The sequence below is a fragment of the Pestalotiopsis fici genome (assembly GCF_000516985.1).
Source record: "Pestalotiopsis fici W106-1 unplaced genomic scaffold PFICI_Scf_3, whole genome shotgun sequence".
NCBI lineage: Eukaryota > Fungi > Ascomycota > Sordariomycetes > Amphisphaeriales > Sporocadaceae > Pestalotiopsis > Pestalotiopsis fici.
In genome coordinates, this window is record NW_006917093.1 from 5558923 (window position 1) to 5579398 (window position 20476).

The window sequence follows — 20476 nt, forward strand, 5'->3', positions numbered from 1 at the left end:
TATTGAAGTCTACAAAGCAGGACTTCAGGCTGCAAAGCCGGCCGGTGGCCGAGTGAGAAATGGCATGCTCACTTCAGCGTGGCATAAATTGAAACCCCATAATCTTCTGCCCAAGACGTTGAAACACCTCTTGGCCTTTGATACATTGCACTGGGTAAGACAAGTCCGCCATGGACGCGAACCTCAAAGGCGTTCAGAGTCTGCGCGACCACTATCGGCCCGCCACTGGATCGTTGTGCTCGTCAGTCGGCTTCCTATTCAACGTCCAGCGTGTTCACATGTTTGTGTAACGAACAGAAAATAAATTTGACCATTTGAGGTAGTCACTCTCCTGCCATTAACCAGGGATCTTGCGTTGCGGCATAGAAGTAAAATGACATTGTTGTCATGCTACCCAGCAATTGCTCTCATGAGCAGCCAAGCAGCGACGCAACAGAGTCTTGATGATTGGCTACTTCGCCGATTACGACACTGGAAACAGCCCATCAAGTGCTCAGTGTCAATTATAGGGTGACAATATGGCGCTGTTGTACTTTCTCATTAGCTTGATGGGTTCATGCTATATCTTGTGCACAACCACAAAGAGGCGTTTGTTGCAGTTGATGCGAATCATGCCAATTCACCACGAGGTTTGCTATGCTACTCTCATTATTTACAAAAAGTAATCTCATGAGCCACTGAAAACTTGTGCTTTTGTCATATATCCTCGGTGATGAACACTCGTCAAAAACCCCCGCCTCCTCATGCCTGTTGGACTACGGAGTGTTCCTGACAACCCAGAACTGGCAAGGGTGTATTCATCACATTGTACATGAAACAATTGTATACATAGACTGACATTTTGGTCATCATTCAGGACATCTTGAATATATCCTGAACGAGCAGAGCTCAGAGTGTTAGTGCTAGATGACTCTGTCTCTCGTAATACAAATATTGAGAAAAGGGTCCTTATTTAACGCATATTTACATGTAGACAGTATAGGAAGAATATAGTCAAGCTTCTCCCTAATTGATATGTTACTCCTCATGTTACTGACGAACCAAAATCTCGAAATAAAATAATCACATTTTGAATCGCTCAAAGAACCTGAGCTCATGATATGACAATGTGCCATGCTTGACAGTTTGTCGATCAGAGAACACTTTGAACTCAATTGAACAGAAACTAGAAATCACCAGAATATGAAAGCAGTTCGCCGGACCGTGCGAATGGACAGCAAAGAAAACAGATGGTGTCATATTGTGGTTCGCCACAGGATACTCATGAGGGAAGCCAAGCATACGATGCCGTTGGATAGAAAGAGCGAACTATCGTGCCTTTTACAAACGGTCTTGGAGGTGATCAGTAGCCAAGTTTGGTCGGAAATCACAGTCTCGATAGAACATCGGTGAGGATATGAATAGCACTTGGATAGCCATGAAAATAAGTTCCCAATATTCACTATCATGCCAATAATTGGGAACAAAGCCCTATTCTTTGGTACACATGAGGTATCTTGAGCGCCTTTTCTCAAGGACATCAGCTTTGATAGCTTCCAGACACCTGCTTTGAAGATTCCCGTATCTCTTGCCGCCGTTTTATCGTTCTCCAATTCTGAGTTGTAAAGCTTGAGATGAGGTCTCGGACGCCGGAACAAAATTCTGTGCATATAATTCTTCTCTGAGAATATAGATATATATTTCACAGGACAACCGTGCTTAAGCCAGAGTATATTAGACCGATTGACGCGAGTATCAGAATATTTTGTATGAGGAGAAGCAGAGATTATAGGTATTTTCGCCTTTATTTAGCCTACAAGTACTGAGAAGGATGCTTTAAATCATCAGTGCGAAGCATTGCTCTGTGGAATGTACCGCCTTGTTGGTCATCTAAGCGTAGATTTCTCATAATTTCTGGTACCATAGTGACTGAGAGTCCGTTTTACATATGAATTGGGTCAAGTCATGAAAAGGTATCAACGTCCGATGTCATTCTGAACACTCCAAAGAGAAGTGATAGAGCAGTCGCACTCAATCGTGCCTTGATCGCTCTTACGATGACTATGATGTCACCACCAAGTAGCGCTGCCTGCCTTTCACATCCTTCTCCAAGTATAATTATTCATCTATGCCTTGGCAATTATAATTCATTGTCTCGGGTTGATATATGAATGATAGTAGCCAGTTTAGGCACGTTAGTCTGTGCAAAGGTCTAATAATCCTTAAATCTAGTGCTGAAGTTGTACTGTGCTCGAACAAAGCTTGTATTCGTGAATGACATCTACCAGAGCAGATGTTCCTAATAAGTGTATGCTAATATAAGTACACTTTTTATTTGTAATAAAAAAAAGTCACAAACATACTTGCGAATGGCGACACAGGTTAGATTACAGTTAGGAATCTCAAAAACTCCCGTATCCTTTTTTCTCTCTTTCGACATGATATCATTCCGCGCCATTCATGGAAACACACATAATCATTGAACCGAGTGAGAGCGTTATGGCCAAAAGTTTGTCATTAGTCCGACAGACCTGATTCATGATGAAAGGGAAGACTAAACTGCCTGACTAGCGTACACAGTAGAGTATGTATGCTAAGTTCAGGAATGACTCCTACAAAGAATATGTACAGTGGATCAGTCTCCGCTAGACACGATCGTCAGGTCCCAAATGAAGAAACCCCATTGCTATGTGCATGAAAATGGACATAGAGGTTACTTGAAACCAAGCCATGATTTGAATGGGGCCGCGTTTTTGTCGAGAGAACGTGGCAATGGTACGCATACCCGTTGGATAAAGTTATGATGGGTGTGGGCGGCAGAAAGTCACCAACCATGCGGATGGCAGGTGGGGTGCAAAGGGATGTCACCCGCTGTTTTATGCTATGCATTTCATTAAGACATGCATGTGTGCGGGTTGCAGCTCACCAATTATGTACATTTCTGGTGCTCACATATATGCCTATAACAGGGACGAGGCACATCTTTGACCGGGGTTCCCTGTTGATGCTCCATCTGATAAAATTTGGCTGGTCCATCGTGGGTCCCTTAGATGGTGCCAAGGTGAGTTATCTGATGCGCTGCTCCACAGACTTCGGGCAAATGCGCAGACCAGACGCAGTCGTCGCACCTCTGTGCTGCTTTACCTTCTCTTTCTCTCATTGACCGTCTTGTTAGACACCTGCCTCGTACCCCTCGTCTCGCCCGCAATTGAGCGAGTGAGGGACAAAAATTACCCCGTGCAATCCCAGGCCCTCGGCTCGCCGCTCTTCTTTGGTCTTTTTTTTCTCACTGTGATTCTTTACGAGGGGCATTTCCTCCGTTAGCCCAATCTGATAAGCGTTACGTATTAGCCGTCACCCAAGGGGGAAAAAAAACAACAACTTGTGCCCGCCTCAATGTCGAGGTCCGAGAAGCCGTTGAGGCCACCACCCGTGGAACAAGTAATGACCATGATGCCACGACACAAGATATGATGAGCATCTGCAAAGGACCCCGATGCCGGTCCCAATGAAGATGTATTCTCTTCTGTCCTCATGACGATCGTGAAACAGAACGGAGCAAGGGGAAACCCGGACTAGTTGTAAGAGCAGCAGTAGCAGCAGCAGAAGCAGAATGAAGGTTTATGTATTTCCCGTCATGTCACCTACCCTCTGCAGGCATATGGGTGCCGGACAAGTGACCCAATGTCACGGTCCCAACGATGCCTTCCCCACACGCTGCTGATCTAGGGCTCAATATACTCTTCTGCTCCTCCCTTCGGCGTGGGTCTGCTTTCCGTTCCTTTGGCCGTATTAGTAGTCGTGCTCAAACTTCCTCCTTGCCAACAACAATCCTACCCTTCTCGCGTGGCTCTTCCCAGATCTTCTCATCCCGCATTGCTCGGCCTGTTATTGCTTCCACTCCGTCCCTACTCAAGCGTATCAGCTTCAACGTACAGCACACCCCGTACCACACAATGACCGCCGTTACCGGAACCGCCGCGAAGCCGTACAAGGTCTTCGTGGCCGGTGGTTGCTACGCCGGCCTCTCTTGCGCCATTCACCTGATTGAGCGATGTGACAGCCGCACCGACAGCCCCATCCACGTCAAGGTCACCATTGTCGACGAGAGAGATGGTTACTGTAAGTTTGCGCTCGCCCCCTGCTGAAGTTCTGAGGAGAATCTACCATAGATGTCGGCTCGTGATCAATGCTAATAATTTGCGCCTCCTCAAGACCACCTGATCGGTTCACCGCTGGCATTCTCGGACAAGAAGTACGCCGAAAAGGCCTGGGTCGAGTACAAGGACGTCAAGATTCTGCAGAGACCCGACGTCGAGTTCGTACACGGCAGCGTGGTCAGCATCGATCCTGCTGCCAAGACAGCCACCATCCGCGAGTCGGCGGACCAGCACGAGCGCACCCAGGAATACGACTTCTTCATTGGCGCCACCGGTTTCCGAAGAGCATTCCCCGTCGTGCCCCAGGCTCAGAGCCGCAAGGCATGGCTCATTGAGGCCAACAGACACATTGATGCCGTGACCTCCTACAGTGATCCCGTCCTTGTTGTCGGTGGAGGTACGCATACAATCTAAAAATCTCATTACATAAGAAATACTAACATGAGATGTCAAAAAAGGTGCCGTTGGTATTGAGATGGCTGCCGAGCTCAAGACTGTCAAGCCCGACATCAAGGTCATCCTCGCCCACTCGCGTGAGAAGCTCTTGTCGGCCGAGCCGCTGCCCGACAGCGTCAAGGACTGCGCGCTGGACCTGACGCGCGAGGCCGGCGTCGAGTGCCTGATGGACCACCGCCTGACGCGCAGCACGCCCATCAAGAACGCGGCGGGCCAGGACGCGTACGAGGTCGAGTTCGAAAACGGCCACAAGCTGACGGCGAGCGCCGTCGTCATGGCCATTAGCAAGTCGGTGCCCTCGACCGACTTCTTCCCCGCCGAGGCCCTGCAGACCGAGACGGGCCTGGTCAATGTCACCAACTCGCTCCAGCTGGCCAACAAGGCCATCCCCCACGCCGACGACCACTTTGCCATTGGCGACCTGATCAACTGGTCCGGCATCAAGCGCTGCGGCTCCGCCATGCACCAGGGCAAGCTCACCGGCCTCAACATCCACCAGATCATGCAACAGCAGCTCCTTGGCACCGAGCCCAAGCTCAACACCATTGACGAGGTCCCGCCCATGATTGGTCTGGCTGTTGGCAAGTCGGCCGTCTCCTATGGTCCGGACGGCATGTCTTCTGGCCCTCAGGTCATGCAGCTCTTCTTTGAGGAGGATCTTGGTTTCAGAAGTAAGTATTCATGCAAATTATTTTTCTCCCTCCTTTTTTCTTCCCAAAATGAACATTTGTGGATTAACAACTGTTTTCTCCCCCCTTAGTCTGCTGGGACCACTTGCGTCTGGGCGGAAGCTTGGCCTAAAAAAGCTTATGAGTGCATTTGGGTACGGCGTTTTTGGATCGATTTACAAGGGTTATATTTTATGAGGTAGACAACCATGTCATCAGGCTGGGCATGAACTTTATTTCCTTTTACCACCCTCAAGTTCCTGTCACATGGGCTGCAATTTTATGAGACTCTTGTAGCACATTTTGGTAGATTGCTGTGACGATAGAAAAGTTTCGCAAAGGAAGAGTTTAACACTTGAGAAGAATGAAGTTGTTTTCTTTTGTTTTTTTTTTATCATGATGACAAAATGATTGTTCCCATTTTTACCTAAACGCCTACTATGTAAAAACGAGAAAAAAAAAAAAAGATATGTACGTGATGACATGCAAGTTATTTTTTGGCCCTTTTCAGTCTGCTTTTGTTCATAGCTTGGGGAGCAATCCGACCATGGTTCCGCCCACGACCTTTTCGCTCTCGGCGAGCGGCGAGAGCTGGAAGAAGCGCTCGCGCGAGCACCGCACGAACGCGGACCGCTTGTGGGGCAGGTCGACAAACTTGTCCAGGCCAAAGCCGTGGATAAAGTCGTAGCCGAGCACGGAGCTGTTGGTGTACTTGGGCTCGCCAACGACAAACATGGTGCGCGGGTCGTCGAGGAATAGGTAGTGCATCAAGCTGGACCACCAAGCCGTCACGCGGTGCGGGCCGCGGAAGCGAATGTCGCCCACCAGCGAGTGTCGGCCTCGGTCAAAGTCGCCAGCAGAGTAGTAGGCGCCCAGGCGGTCCTCCTGTGAGTTTATTTCGTTAGCATGTTTTCATACTACAAACTTTGGGTTTTTGGATTTTGGAAGTATACTAACCTTGCCCCAGTAAACTTCAAAGTAAGCAAAGAAGGTGTCGTCGAATCTGGCCAGAATAGTAACCTGGTGAGGGTCGACGTGCTGCTTCCTCAGGTACTCGCGGTGCTGCTCGAGGGTACCAGTCTCGTTCCAGCCCTGGGAGACGCGGGGGTCGTTCTGCCACTCGTGGAAGAGGCGGAGGTGCTCCTCATTCTGCCAGTCGAGCGCGACCATGGAGAAGTTCTCCTTGAGGTGCGGGATGTAGCGACTGTAGATGACGGAGCCGGGGCGGGGCTTGGCCGGCCGCCGTGGGTGCCAGGTCAGCACCGTGTTGGGCTCGCTGGTCATGGTGTTCTCATACGGCGTCAACGGGTACGATGACAGAGGCTTGGGGGTCTCGGGCTCGTCGTCCTCGGGGATCCAGGCGGTGCGCGGGCCAAAAGGCGAGCCGGCGCCCTGCCAAAAGGTGCTGCGCAGGAGCAGGAGCTCGTCCTCAGCCGTCTCGGGGTTGGCGGGGTGGTCGATGGCGAGCAGGACGCTCTTGAGCTGCGTGGCCAAGCTCTCCTTGCCGGCTCCTTCCAGAGTCAGGCGGCAGTATTCCATCTGCGGCCGAACCGTGAAGAGAATATACACAAGAAGCCATGCCTGGCCCAAGGTGGGAGCTTCTGCGCCCTCCCACAAAAAGGTTGAAGAGGGCGATCGTCGAGCACGACCCCAGGGAGTGTTGTTGGACTCGGCCGGCCTCTCGCTCGACTTCAAGTCTGTCGGCTCGGTGAAGAAGAGGGAGGTGTTGTGAAGAGGCTCTGGCAGGTCCTTGCCATTGGCAACCTGCTGAGGCTTGGCCTGAAAGAAGGGAGCGCTCTTGTTGGCCTTGGAGGACTTGGCCAGAACATACGGCGTCAAGTAAGGGTGCGGCAGCTTGAGCACCGGCTCATTGTCTTGTGGCAGCACCATGATGACTGTAGCTGGTAAATGAATTTGCCTTGCTAGAGTGTATACTTGTTGCGGCAACGAAATTGGGAACTAAGCAAAGTATCAAGACACCAAGACTGATCGCTGAAAGACGGGATCGTAATTGGCAAGAAGCAGCAGCTCTAGTAGCAATAGTAGCAGTAAGAACAAATGTGTTTACCAACTTAGAAAATCTTGATTCCCGAGATCCGTTCAATCTTCACGAGAAGAGAGCTCTGGTGGGCCGACTTTTTGGTGCTCTTGAGGTTCTGGCTCGTAACCCCTCGGCTCGTACGTACCATGCTATACCCTTACGTATTCCCAATTCCGCGCACCCTCAGCCCGCGGTCCCTGCATCGTGACCTGATCGGAGCTTGCTGGCTGGGCTTGTGCAATATGGGATACTGTACTAGGTAGTTTGGGAAAAACGCGTCACGTCATAGCTCGGCGCGGACGGCCGACCGACGCTTGTGTCTTTCTTGTCGGCCAAAAGTCGTCGACGGTTGTTCTGAAAGGTCCCTCTCACATCATCCATGGTCCGGTCCTATGCGAAACGAAGGCAAGCGACCTGCCTGAAGTTACCCACCACTACTGTTTCCCCAGCGCCTGCGGTTCCGGTTCGTACCTCCAAGTACCTGGATGAACAAGACCATTACCCCATCCGAACAAGGTTTCGCACAGCAAGAGAGCGTGCTGGGGGTGGGAAGGGCGGCGATCAGAATTTTTCGCAGCTAATGCAGCAAAACAGGGACCAGCGAGTGGTTTCTTTTCTTGACTGTTACTCCAGCACCACCCACTGACCGGAGCTCGTCTGCTTGAGACGGCAGGTCGGGGCAGGGGAGGGCAGCTTGGCAGAGACACGCAAGTCGGATCTGATAACTTTGTGTGGCCTGTTCATGTGGGGTTGAGGAGGAGTTGGGTGTGTGATGGAGCCCGGCCAGTGGTTGAATGCGCGGATCTGATAAAAAAAAATTTATTCCCTCGTCAGCAGGGATCAATCATCAGCGCCCCCGAAGCCGGATCAGATAAAATTGCTTGGCGGGCCGAGAGGTTTGAGTTGGATGTCCCCTCAGTCAAAGCATATTTTCTGCTAAAAGACTGAGAGGTCTTGTTACATTTTTGCGTTTAATTTCTTCTCGTGAAGTCGTGCATAAAATATGACTATAGCCATTGAGGGTCGGCTCGGCGTCCTCCAATGTGGGACCCTTGACCAACTTGCCCGCCTAAAATAGAGAGGCGTCCCGACACACCATCAATCAATAATCGTCCTGACCGTCGTCATCCCTGTTTGAGTTACGTATACCGCACTTGTTTGAGTTGCGACTTAGTATACTCTAGATTGAAGCTCTCACGATGATATATATTCGTCGCTTATAGAATCAGACTTTTGGATACATCTTCGGCCAGAGTCCGACAACTTCAACCGGGTCCGTTGTTGAAAGAAGCCTTCTCTGAACTGGCGGCGATCGGCCGGTTCCGTTGTTCCGCCGTTAAGCTGCGGTTATCGATTGGCTTGTGAGACATGATGGCGCCTCCCTTGCTGGCAGACCACTGCCTATCTTACGGTATATTTCATGTTGAACACAATAGAACTCATCTTATAGTATACACACGAGAACAATTAAATCTTCAAAACTCCTCACAACATTATTAATCCTATCAGAAATGGCTGAACCTGTGTCTCCCGAAATCGCTTATCTTTTGAGCCTGCAAGCCGTGCGCGACAGGTCCCGCCTGGTGCTACAGGCAGCTAAAGAGGGGGCTTTAAACAGCTTCGACTATGACGAACCGCGCATGTCCGAGGTTGCAAACGTCGTGATTGACATAATCAAGGTGAGAGGACTCTTGGGTGGTAGGAAATGAGGGGAACAGAAAAGGGGCATTCCTCACCGGTGGTCGACATTTAACTGACCCGGAGCCAGCGCGACTTTGGGCCCGATAGATATGCCGAGATCCCTCCTCACGGTCGGTGGCAGCACTTCAACGTCGGCGGCATAGACCGCGTCGGCGCACTCCTCGCACAGTGGTCTTCAGAGGGCCAGGACAAGCTCGAGCAGACGCGCCGGCTGCTCGACCTCTTCTTTGTGTCCGTGCTCGTGGATGCCGGTGTGGGCGACAAGTGGACGTTCAAGGAGCCCGACTCGGACCGTGTCTACAGCCGCAGCGAGGGCACGGCGGTGGCATCGCTCTACATGTTCAAGGCCGGCTGCTTTAGCTCCAAAAAGGAAAAGCCGCATAGCGTGGACTGTATGAGCTTAACCTTCTCCTCAGTTGTGCATTAACTATAAACACTTCGGGAACTAACAATCTATTGGCAGCGGCCGCCCTTCAGGGAGTGACCGAGGAGATCTTCTGCCAGCAGTTCCAAATCACGTCCGAGAATCCCATGGTAGGCGTCGCCTCGCGTGTCAAGCTTTGGAATGCCGTGGGTCAGCAACTTCACAACAACGATCCGAAAATCTTTGGGGCCGAGGGTAGACCCGGCAGCATGGTCGGTATGTATCTGTGCACAAGTCGCTGCGAGAAGAGATAGCATTGAGAAGAAAAGAACCCGGTTTGATACTAATGTATTTACAGATTACCTCATCGCGAGTGCCAAAGAACCCAACACCCTCGACTATACGGACCTCTGGTCGGTGCTGCAGGGCGTTCTGATCCCTTCGTGGCCCAAGGAGCGGACGCACCTGGCCGGAAACCCCATTGGCGACGCCTGGCCACTAAAGGTGCTCGCGGACCGAGCGCAGCGGGAAGGCGACTCGTCCGAAGCAGCCGCCATTGCGCCCTTTCACAAGCTGACGCAGTGGCTCGGCTATTCGCTGCTGATTCCTCTGACGCGCGTGCTGGGCATCAAGGTCATCAACGACAACCTGGGCACGGGTCTCCCAGAGTACCGCAACGGCGGGCTGTTTTACGACCTCGGTGCGCTCAAACTCAAGCCCAAGGTTCTCGAGGCGGGCCAGCGGGCCTCTGGCCAGGACCTCCCGCTGTATCCCGCAACGGGTGATACCATTGTAGAGTGGCGTGCCATGACCGTTGCGCTGTTGGACGAGCTGCATAGACTGGTATCGGCGCACTTTGAAAAGGAGGGAGTCAAACTCAATCTGGCACAGATGCTAGAGGCTGGCAGCTGGCTTGGTGGACGTGAATTAGCGGCCAAATTGAGGCCGGAAACCAAGTCCAGCCCCATTCTTTTCGAGGGTGACGGCACCTTGTTTTAGAGTTTATAGATCTAGATCTTATAGAACCTATCACGACTACCATGGAAGGTTGAGTGTCGCCAATGTTGCGAAACTGCAAAGTTCAACAAGATAAATCAGTCAAAATTATAAGCATTGAGACAAGTTCGGTCGCCCACCATCCCCGTGTAAAAAGTCAAAGAAACTTGGTCCCGTTGAAAAGATACATAACCAGAACAAGGGCAAAAAGAAAGCCAAAGCTATCGTAATCCTCTCGATCGGGGAATTGAACCCCGGTCTCCAGCGTATTCAAAGTTGTGAATGACAAGCTGGCATACTGACCACTATACTAATCGAGATGAGAAGTGCTCGTGTGACTATGTTGGGTGACGACTTATACTATATTATTATTCGTACAAGGCTCCACTGAACTAAATGGGTACTATGATGGCCTCAGCAAAATAGAAGCCGTGAATAATTGACAGGAACTCAAGTGTAGAATGAGACGGTTTGTGGAATTGTTTTCATCACGTAGCAGACGACTTGCAGCATCGGTCAAAAAGCGGTGGAGTTGAAATTACGTTCATATTAGGGTATCGCCGAGCTCCTTCTGAATCCTTGCGGTGGATGTAGCAATAACAGAGAAACAAGTAGAATCAAAGTCCATGGGCCATTGCGCCACTCATTTGGACTCCTTCTTGGCCTTTTCGACGATTTCCTCGGCCTTTTGGGACTTCTTCTCGAGTACCTGCTTCACCTCGGCAAGGGTCTCTTCTACCAGCTTCTTGCCCTCCTCGGAATGCTTGTCGGCGACGTCCCTCAATTGCTGCAGCTTGGACAAGATTTCGCTGCCATTGGGGATCTGGTCAATGTACTGCTCCAGGCCAAAACTCTTGCCTAATTGCGAGCCCTTGGACTTGGCCTTCTCCACAGCGCTGTTTACGTAGCTCTCAATGTCTCCGGTGTCTCCAGACTCGACGGCCTTTTTGGCCTTGTCAAAAAGCTCCTTGGCGTTTCCTTGCTTGAGAGTATCTGCGTTCTTCTCAATGAGTTCCTTGACCTTGGGGTTCTTGTCAAGATAAGGCTTTGCCTGCTCGAGGCCCTTCTTCCAGGCCTCGTCTCCCAGCTTTTTGACTTGTTCCACCTTTTCTTGGATGAGACGTCGGACCTTGTCCAGGTTTGCAGCCGTTAGGCCACCGCCGAGGACGTCCTTGACTTGAGACCAAGTCTCGTCAACCTGCTTCTTGGCCTCGGGGCCGTACTGATCACCCATCTGCTTGAGCTGATCAATGCTGCCACCAAATTTGTCCTTGAGTTGAGGGTGGTTGTCGAGGACATCAGTAAAGGCGTCGCCAGCGAGGGCTCCGACCTTTTTGGACAGATCAGCCAATACCTCGGCAGCCTTGTAGGCCGTCTCAATGCTGAGCCCAGACTTGGAAAGCTGTTGGAATTGCTTGTAGGCATCGTTGAGGATCTTGTCGGCCTCGTCGCGGTGGTTCTTGCGCACAGTCTCAACGTCCTTGAAGGCCAAGTCGATATATTGGCGGCCACCGGGGATCCACGCCACGTAGGAGTAGCAAAAGTTCTTGAGATAATCAATGGTCTCGTCTGCACTAGGGGTGTTCTGCTGCAGCTTGGTTGCAGCCTCTTGGTACTTGTTGTTGGCTTCCTTCACAGTCTTGTTGACGGTCCTCGACATGCGACCACTAGGACTAAAGTAGTAGGCGCCATATAGCACAGTGGCAGCTGCTAGGCCGCCAGCCACACCGGCACTGAGATGAGAGTTGCCAGATTGAGCGCTTCCCGTAGATGAAGAGGATGAAGTGCTTGACTGGAATCGAGTTTGTGGTTTGGTAGCTCTACAAGAGCGAGCAGTCGCTCGAGGGAGGCCAGATCTCGCCAATGATCTTGCGGGAATCATTTTGTGTGAGAATTTCCTTTGTCTGGGTAGGTGGATATGCTTCAATCGGAAGTGTAGAGAGGAAGCAATGCGCAATGCGGGAATGGTTTCTGTTCAAGCTTGGGAAGAGTGGTGAAGATGAAGAAAAACAAGGTCAATTGGTATGAACACCAAAGTATCAGTTTTACCTCGTGCACGGCCTACCAAGGTATTCACAGACCAAGGCAGGTGCATCATCGTCATGGCTGTCTCAGCTTTTTTGTTTTGTTGCCCGAGAAGTCAATTGTCTTCAATGATGTAATTGGCGTCGTCGGTGATGCGCAAATGATGCAGGTACCGGCCTTCAGCTATTGGACAGAAGACTCGGATCGGGGTAAATAGCGGGGTCTAGGCTCTTGGGAGCTGCTGAATTCGAGGACCAAACGCTCCGCGGCAGTAACCGGAACTCTGTGGGGAAGCCCTGTAAGCCCTCAACTCCAGCTGCCACCGCCCCGAACCCGTCATTCTTCAGGCCTGCAGTCCAGATCTGGTGTGTGTATTACCTAAAAAACCACATTCCCTACGTCATTCAATACAAGCTGCAGTAGTTTGTCACATCCCCCGAGACCCCCCTCTTTCAATGTCATTAACTTTTCCCTGTTCGTCCAGTTTTCTCAAGATGGGACAGCTGTCACTGACACTAGTTGGTGGTTCGGGCATGGCAGGTCCGGGATTGAATCAAAAGCGGCATGGTTGGCTTCTGGCCTGTCTGTCTTGGTTTCTGTGTCTGCGGAAGGGCAAGTCTTGTCTCACAACAACGCGTTTCCATGGTATCCGTGGGAGTAGGGTAAGTATTCAAGGTTTACTTTCTATCCAATTCAACACCATAATGTTGCTACACATTTAGAGGGCGCCCTCCTTCTTGGTGTCCGTGCCATCCGCAACCACCTGCGACACCCCCATTTCCTCCTGTCCAGCGCTGCTCGAATCATCCGAGATGGGATTGTATGCGCACTCCTCCCAGCCCATGCCTCGTTCCCTAATGAGCCTCTGGTTCTTGGTCGGCCAGATCTTGCAGATAGTATTGTAGAAGACAAAAGACATGGTGAAGGACAAGATCCATCCAATGTAAAACAGGTCATATCCAGCCTGGTTCACGCCGGTTGCGCCCAGCGAAGCAGCGAATCCGGGGAATGGGAGGGCGATACCAATGATATAGGCGATCACCGCCTGGATGTTCCAGCCTCCGTGGTAATGGTAGTGCACGTTGCTCTTGCCTGGGTTGAAGAGCCACTCGGTCGCAATGTTGCCCTTGGTCTGAATGAAGTCTGTTGCGCGGTGGTCAGCACACATCATCTTTCAAGCCAAGTGTGGAGGTAAAAATATGAGTCACTTACAATCAGAAACCATGATAGCGACAACACTGGCCATGAACAAGCCGTAGCCTGACAGGAATGTCGTGAAAATCGTGGCCGACGCGAGAATCTTCCACGGGACAATCGCATATCCCAAGATCTGGGCAATAAAGAAACCACGTTTCATATCAATGTAACGAGGCCAAAGGAGGGCAGCATCAGATCCAAAGGAAATCATGTTGGCTGCAATGTTTGTTCCCAAGATGCTGATGGTCCAGCAGAGTGCAGCCAAGAAGATTGCGAATCGGGCTCCAGATCCGTTGTGGTGATCCTGGATAGCATCGAGGAGGTCCCAGGGGTTCCTAAGAATGGTCAGCATGTCGTCTTACTCGGGTCAAGTATACAGATCTCATTTACCAAAGCTCCAGATCCCACTTTCCATTGATACCGGCGGTAGCCAAGATACCAAAAGTAGCGGAGAGCGTGACCGCGAGAGGTTGCACCAACTGTGATCTGTGTCAGTTTGACTCGCCTTCATAGGATTGAGACTTATGAGAGACGAACGATTTGAGAGAGAATCGAGGCCCTAGGGTTCTTGGCCCAGCGAGCAATGTCGGGTTGGTTTGTAATCAACGTGGCGGTGTTACCCATGCCAGAGTTGATACCGTGCATGATTGCCCAGCCAAGTCCTCCAGTAACGGTGCTGTCGGCAAGCGTGTTGCCGACCTTGCCCTTGCTTTCAATCATGCAGTAGATGAAAACACCTGCTACAGCGGGGAGCATGATAAAGCCCTTGAACCAGAAGAATTTCTTCAGCTGGTACGGGCGGAAGAAGCAGAAGATCAAGTGGATGAGCCAAAACAGAATGAATGACAGCATGCCCTTGGTTGTAATTCCAGCCGACTCGGGAATGCGGTTGGGAATGTTGTTGTACGCGTCTCCGAAGATGGCTCGGAGCATGTTGCCAACGTGATTAGCACCAGAGTACAGCTGGATACCATACCACACTGCAGCCAAGACAGCACGAGCTCCCACAAAGTAGTAGCTTCCGTACATGCCAAATACGGCTCTGCTGATGGCTGGGTAGCCGAGATGATATCTCGAGGCAGCCCGGGAGTTGAAGGCCATGACAATCGACGCAATCGTCTGTGACACAAAGATCACCACGATGGCCTGCCACCAACTAAGGCCGATTCCAATCATGGTCTTGAAGACACATCAGCTCTGTGCACAAGGGGAAACTACACAAAAGAGCAAGCGGGCGGAGCTTACGGAACCGAGCGTCCAGTTGCCAAAAGAGATGCCAAAGTAGAACAGGCAGTATGTCTTGAAGTCCCAAGCTGTATGATCGGTTAGCAGCCGATACCACGAATGAGCAACTGTTGGAGCAGAAACTTACTTCTCTTCTCGGCAGGAGTAGGCTCGAGATCTGGCAAATGGGGTTAACCAAGTTATCCCCTACGCTATTGATCAAAAAGCAAGCTTGCCTTCATTCACCCACAACGGATCAGCGTCGACATAACGACTCTCGCTGTATCCGAGGGTGTTCTTCACCTGAAGGGCCTGCTTCAGGTTTGACCAGCTGGAGAAGGCCTCGGCCAGAGACTTCTTGGTCTCGGCAGCCTTCTCGCGGCTGAAGGGCGAAGTGACGGCAACCATGGTGTGTTTGACAACGCCTCGACACTTTGTTGGTGGTTGTTCGACCTCTTGTCTCTCTTTGGGGGAAAGAGGCAAGAAAAAAAAGGCGGCTGCGGTGGTTGGGTTCACGAAGGCAGGCCGGGCCACAAGTTGCGACGACTTCTAGCAGCAGCAGCAACAGCTCTTCTTGAGAACATCACGCGACAGGAAGAACACGCGAGCAGGACCAGGGCTCCGGAAGAGCGCGCACTGAAATAAATTTTCCCTGGTCGTGCCAACTGGGCCTCCTAGAATGGATCTCAAAGGGTCTCGGGGATGCATTTTTTCGTAAGCGTGCCGTCTAGTCTCGGCGCAACCCAGCTTCTAGATCGATTCCAGAAAAAAAAGGTTGATCTGCTTGAGCACAAATGTTGCCAATGCGTGGCGGAGGCCGCGAGGAACCGCGGAACTCTAGCTTTTCTTGGCGATAGCGGCGCGCTATCGTATCCGCCCGAATCCGCTATGTGGAACATATACTCCAGTTTTCTCACTCAAAAGATAAGGGCAAAATTCCACTCGTCTTTGATAACGGTTTTACAAACCAATGAAACACGCGATGGTGAGCAGATTTTACTATCATCAAGCATCAGCTCCTGTCAGGTACGCGATCCTTTTTCTTTCTCGGGGGCGTGCCGACTGATAGACAATATCTCGCTCAACCACCCAATGTTGATAGGTCGCTGGTCTGGTGCCCGGGCCGCGTTATCACGTCCAGATTATCCACGCTCCCTTTCTCTTATATCAAGCCAGTTGAGAGCAGCACTTCCAAAGACGTCAGCACTTTGCGGGTTTGAGAGAATCCATCTGCGGTAGCTCAAACTCAAAGGACATGCAGTGCATCTTATCATTGTGAAGAGTTCTTCTCAATCCCTTCAAGTGACTCTTGTATGAAACGTTGCGTCATCATAGAACACTTTCGATGCTAGCACCTCGACGTGACTTCAAGATAAGTCTATCAGATGGCCCAGGAGACATATGCATTGGATCTTGTTGGATGTTTGCGAAAAGCACTTCAATGCCATACTTTTCAGATGAACAGGCCGTATCCAACGCTCACAAGGCATCGCAGTGTTTGAAGAGTCGAGTTCCTCGAAACCGACCACTTCTCAAGTTGCGGCTACGCGGCTTCACTTATACGGATACAGCTTGGCAGACTGGGGACTACGGTGAGTGCCTGACTAACGGTAAATGTCAATAGGCGAATGGAACGTCCCCGAAATCCCGGCATATGCCCGAGCACTGAGCAGAGACCAACCCCCTCCGCATCCATTCCCCAGCGCGGCGGCAACGGGGGACCCAATTGATTGGGAATCTATGCGGTGAGAAACAAACGCAGCGCGGAAAGTCCCCCGTTACAACTCCAGAGTCCAGAACACGAAGCTAAGTCATGACACGGGGAAGCTTGTTGCTGCTTTGGGCACTTCCCCTTAGATGGTTCTCCACTTGGCCATGACTATCTATTTCTTTCACTAGTACGTTGGGTGAGTCTCAACGCGGCGATAGCATCAAAAGAATTTGAGTTGAGGATGGGTCGCGGCTGATACCGTTCAAGCTTGAATCATCACAAGTTAGGCGGTCTAGAACATCATATTCTAATTGAGATGTCCTCGACTTCTGGTTCTCCTCGTCCTACGGGGCATGAAACATGTTCATCTCGTTCTTCCTTTGGGGGTCTGGCTCGTTTTATTGGGCATCATTATAAGCACATTATTTAAACCATATACGAAAGGCAGCCTATGTTAGGCATCTTGTTGCTGTGTCAATTAGTCAAGTACAATCATGATGTCCTCGAGAATAAAGTTGCATTACCCAGGGACTTAGAAGAATAAATCGAAAATGAAAATGAGTGCCAAAACAAACTATATCAATCAAGGTCGCGACAAGATCTTAAAGATTTTAACCATTTATGTCCTGCGTAACATGATTGATTAATTAGTATGCGGTAAATGGTTAAATTATTTTTCGTAGGATTTGTGTTGATATGTAAAATAATGTTGTAGTCGCCTTGAAGGACTCCATAATGGAGCAGACGGAGGTCTCTATCAATACAAAAGGCCCAACTTCCTCAGGCCACATACTCCTCCGAGTCTGTCAAGTCTCCCTTCTCTGCTATTAAGCGCATTCCTGCCAACATCAACTTTTGTCAGACTCGCTACTTCTGGTATCGCATGACAAAGTTTCACCTTTCCTATGGAACAGAAGAAAAGCTCTTTTTAATGGATCTTCTCTTTCTCCCTCCCTCCGTGTTCTCTCTGTTCTGCCTTTCGTACTCTGATTTAGCGAGAGAAAGTTCTAACTTCCACACATTGAGACTGTACCCGAACCACAACCGCCAGAACCGCCACAGGTTCCAGCGACGCAACCCCCAGGGATGCCGTCTCCGGCATTGACCTGTGTGGGATCCGTGGCGTAGAGCCCCTTCGCGAGGTAGTGGGGATGCGACCAAGGACCCTCGAGAGTGTAGTTGGCACCCCAGTGGCGATACGTCCTCTCCTTGGGCCCGAGCTCCCGCCCCTTTTTGCCCGCCCGGCTGACGGCTCTGGCATAGCTCTGCTCGAGTCTCGACTTGTAGAGTGCGCGCATCTTCTTGGTCACCTTTTGGCGAGCCTCGGTCTCGTTGACCTTGACTGCTGGGTGAGTAGAAATGTGCGCCGATTTTGAAGGAGGCTGAGCATGGGCCTTGCCAGAGTCGTACCAAGCTTGAGCAACTGCAGGTAATCCAATGTTAGCTGCATTCAAAGTACTGCAGAGGCTCAATGTATCGCTGAACTTACTCTTGTCTTGCTTGGATACATTAAGTAGAACTCCAAAAGATGATATACTCCAGGCTCGAATAGCTATAAAATCATGATCAGTGAATGGAAGCAATGCAACTTCTCTTACCGACTTACTCTCACAATACCAGCAAATACATTCGCTGTACACCTCTCCGTACATGGTTTGATACGTTTTTGTTGTCCACTCAAAAGCCTCAGACAGCTTATCTTCGTCAACTTTATCGTGGTGATCAACAAAGAGACCTATCTTGGCTACAGTAAACTTGTAGTATTGCCGCGGGCTTAATTGATGAGTGTGCCAGACCAGATCTATGTCCACTGTTGGGACCACAATCTGATCGGGTTTTGACGCCATTATATTGAAAAAGCGATCGTACTTGATCAAAAATCTTGCAATGGTCGGATTAGCTTCTGGGCTCTGAAGCCAAGCTATCTGATGAACGTCAGCATGGTCCACGGTGAACTGACGGTGATACAACCCGTACCTTGTACATCTTTTGAGTGAAAACACCCTGTCGCATCACAGCACCAACCAAATCGAGCCCAAATGGCGATGCATTATCCCAGTACCGACTCATCATGTGCCGGATCTGTTGTTTTGCTGCTAGATCTGGCTTCTTCCCGCCGTTTGCCCGTTTCAGAAGAGACTTATCGTTGATCCCCTTTTCTATAAGGTCCTTCACCATCAACATACTTGGCGTCGTTTCGTCTCCAGGTTTCACTAGATCGACAACGTCTGCTAGAGTTCCTCGTCTCAAAAGGCGATTCGGGAACAATCGTGGCGAATCTGATCTCGACGCTTCAGTTGGCATGCCCTTTTTCAAATCCAAAATGGTTCCTGGAAGAGGCTGGTCGTTGTTGACCAAATATTTGACGTGATTTCGAAACTTGGCCAGGCAAAGCAGTTCATGCGTGATGGTGATATTACACTTGGGACACTTTTGACTCAAGTTTCCGTCACCATAACCTTCGCCGGCAATATTCTGCGGTCTCGGTGGCGGAAATTTTGTTTCAAAGTTCACACGATCCTGGCTACATGTTGTCCAAGGCATAGAGACCAGCCCCGAACAGGCAGGGCACCTGACGGCTTTCGTGTCGCCATCCTCTGTGTTGAACCACTTGCGTCCAGTCGTTCGTGTCCAATTTGACTTGCACTTTTCTGATGCCGTATACTGAAATCTGTCGTCAATCATCTGATCGATAATATGCCAGGGTATGCCCGTCGTCCATAATGCCCGGTGCCCACACCGAAGGCAGTCCTAACCGAAACCAATTGTCAGTTAAGCCAGAGTTGTTGATTGTGCATAAATCAGAACTCACTTCGAGAAACAGCCTTGGATTCAACATGTGCGCGTGTAAAACGAGGAGCACATCTTTGGTCATGGTCAATAATCTGTTCACCTCTGTAATGATGTGACAAGTCAAGTCAAGCATACCCAATGGAGGCATATGATCCTCGCTCCAATGCATCGGTTCCCAATTGGCCATGAAATTGAGATATCTGGTCCTGTCCTTTTCCATGTCCCTCTCCGTCAAGAACTGCCCGCCTAGACTGTTCCACCATGCCTCATAGCGATCCACGGCTCTAGCGACAAAGAGAGCCCAGCGCTTTTCCCGCAATGACGCCAAGGCCTTGTTGGGGTTGTTCGGCGTCGCTGGATACCTAGCATCCCATAGCCCAAAGAGACCGTCTGAGAAGCCGACATCATCCTTTAGATTATGGAAAGTGTATAGCAATCTCAGATGCACCAAGCAGGTGCCGACTTCGGGATGCTGTGGCTCGCCGCTCAGCGACAAGTTGGAGAAGCCAGAGTTGAGTCGCGACGGCCCGGCGACCGATCCCCGCTGGCCTACTACGTGATAGGCTGGCGGGCTGTCGACGGTGGTTTGCCTTCGGTGTGCGCCGACCATGATCGCAACGGCGTTGATTAGTGGGAACTACCGCCCAACTCTTGCACTGCGCGACAGGATGCTAAAGTACATGAAGGCATTTTCTCCCACGTCAGACTGCAGATATATATTCCATTCCGTTTCGAGAAGATTGCACAGCCCCTGTTTTGTCGAGACCTTGCTTTCTGCTCGTCACTATTGGAGACGATTGAAGGATTTCTCGTGATGGGATGATCTACCAAGCTACATGGGTCTGCAGGCGGGTCTGCACCTATTAATACCAGCCTGTTTTCACTCGATTGATATCATCAATGGTCTAGCCGAGACGTCAGAAGCTACGATGCAAATACGTATCTCATTGCGCAACCCGTAATAAAACTAAATAACGAGCAATATGAACCTGTATTCTATCAATATACTTTCAATTGCCCTAATGTCAAGACAAGAAGGCTACATCGCGGCCATCTTTTTGGGTCAGCCGTCGGCCCGCGGTGCATATTCTCCAGGGACCGAAGGATCATTAAGGAAGGCAATTAACAAGAAGGATTCTGCAAAACAGGGATGCATCGGAT

At 50.5% G+C, this 20476-nt stretch overlaps 6 protein-coding genes across 6 annotated transcripts; 2 read left to right on the forward strand and 4 right to left on the reverse strand.

The window, feature by feature from the left end:
* Positions 1–3935: 3935 nt before the first annotated feature.
* On the forward strand, positions 3936–5396 carry PFICI_05794 (uncharacterized protein; the record flags this gene model as incomplete). Its single annotated transcript, XM_007834375.1, has 4 exons — positions 3936–4101; positions 4195–4536; positions 4598–5266; positions 5356–5396. 4 exons carry the CDS (start codon positions 3936–3938, stop codon positions 5394–5396), a joined length of 1218 nt encoding a protein of 405 aa, XP_007832566.1.
* Positions 5397–5785: 389 nt separating this feature from the next.
* Positions 5786–7153, reverse strand: PFICI_05795 (uncharacterized protein; the record flags this gene model as incomplete). Its single annotated transcript, XM_007834376.1, has 2 exons — positions 5786–6148; positions 6221–7153. The coding sequence occupies 2 exons, from the start codon at positions 7151–7153 to the stop codon at positions 5786–5788; spliced, it is 1296 nt and encodes a 431-aa protein (XP_007832567.1).
* Positions 7154–8815: 1662 nt separating this feature from the next.
* On the forward strand, positions 8816–10368 carry PFICI_05796 (uncharacterized protein; the record flags this gene model as incomplete). Its single annotated transcript, XM_007834377.1, has 4 exons — positions 8816–8983; positions 9073–9397; positions 9469–9645; positions 9728–10368. 4 exons carry the CDS (start codon positions 8816–8818, stop codon positions 10366–10368), a joined length of 1311 nt encoding a protein of 436 aa, XP_007832568.1.
* A 640-nt stretch (positions 10369–11008) lies between these two features.
* PFICI_05797 (uncharacterized protein) lies at positions 11009–12247 on the reverse strand (the record flags this gene model as incomplete). The annotated part of the gene is made up of 1 exon (XM_007834378.1): positions 11009–12247. The coding sequence occupies one exon, from the start codon at positions 12245–12247 to the stop codon at positions 11009–11011; it is 1239 nt and encodes a 412-aa protein (XP_007832569.1).
* An 861-nt stretch (positions 12248–13108) lies between these two features.
* Positions 13109–15219, reverse strand: PFICI_05798 (uncharacterized protein; the record flags this gene model as incomplete). The annotated part of the gene is made up of 7 exons (XM_007834379.1): positions 13109–13533; positions 13603–13922; positions 13978–14066; positions 14125–14766; positions 14833–14900; positions 14960–14989; positions 15084–15219. 7 exons carry the CDS (start codon positions 15217–15219, stop codon positions 13109–13111), a joined length of 1710 nt encoding a protein of 569 aa, XP_007832570.1.
* Positions 15220–17529: 2310 nt separating this feature from the next.
* On the reverse strand, positions 17530–19925 carry PFICI_05799 (uncharacterized protein; the record flags this gene model as incomplete). The annotated part of the gene is made up of 6 exons (XM_007834380.1): positions 17530–17945; positions 18012–18074; positions 18129–18447; positions 18500–19273; positions 19335–19387; positions 19451–19925. 6 exons carry the CDS (start codon positions 19923–19925, stop codon positions 17530–17532), a joined length of 2100 nt encoding a protein of 699 aa, XP_007832571.1.
* Between the last annotated feature and the right edge of the window lie 551 nt (positions 19926–20476).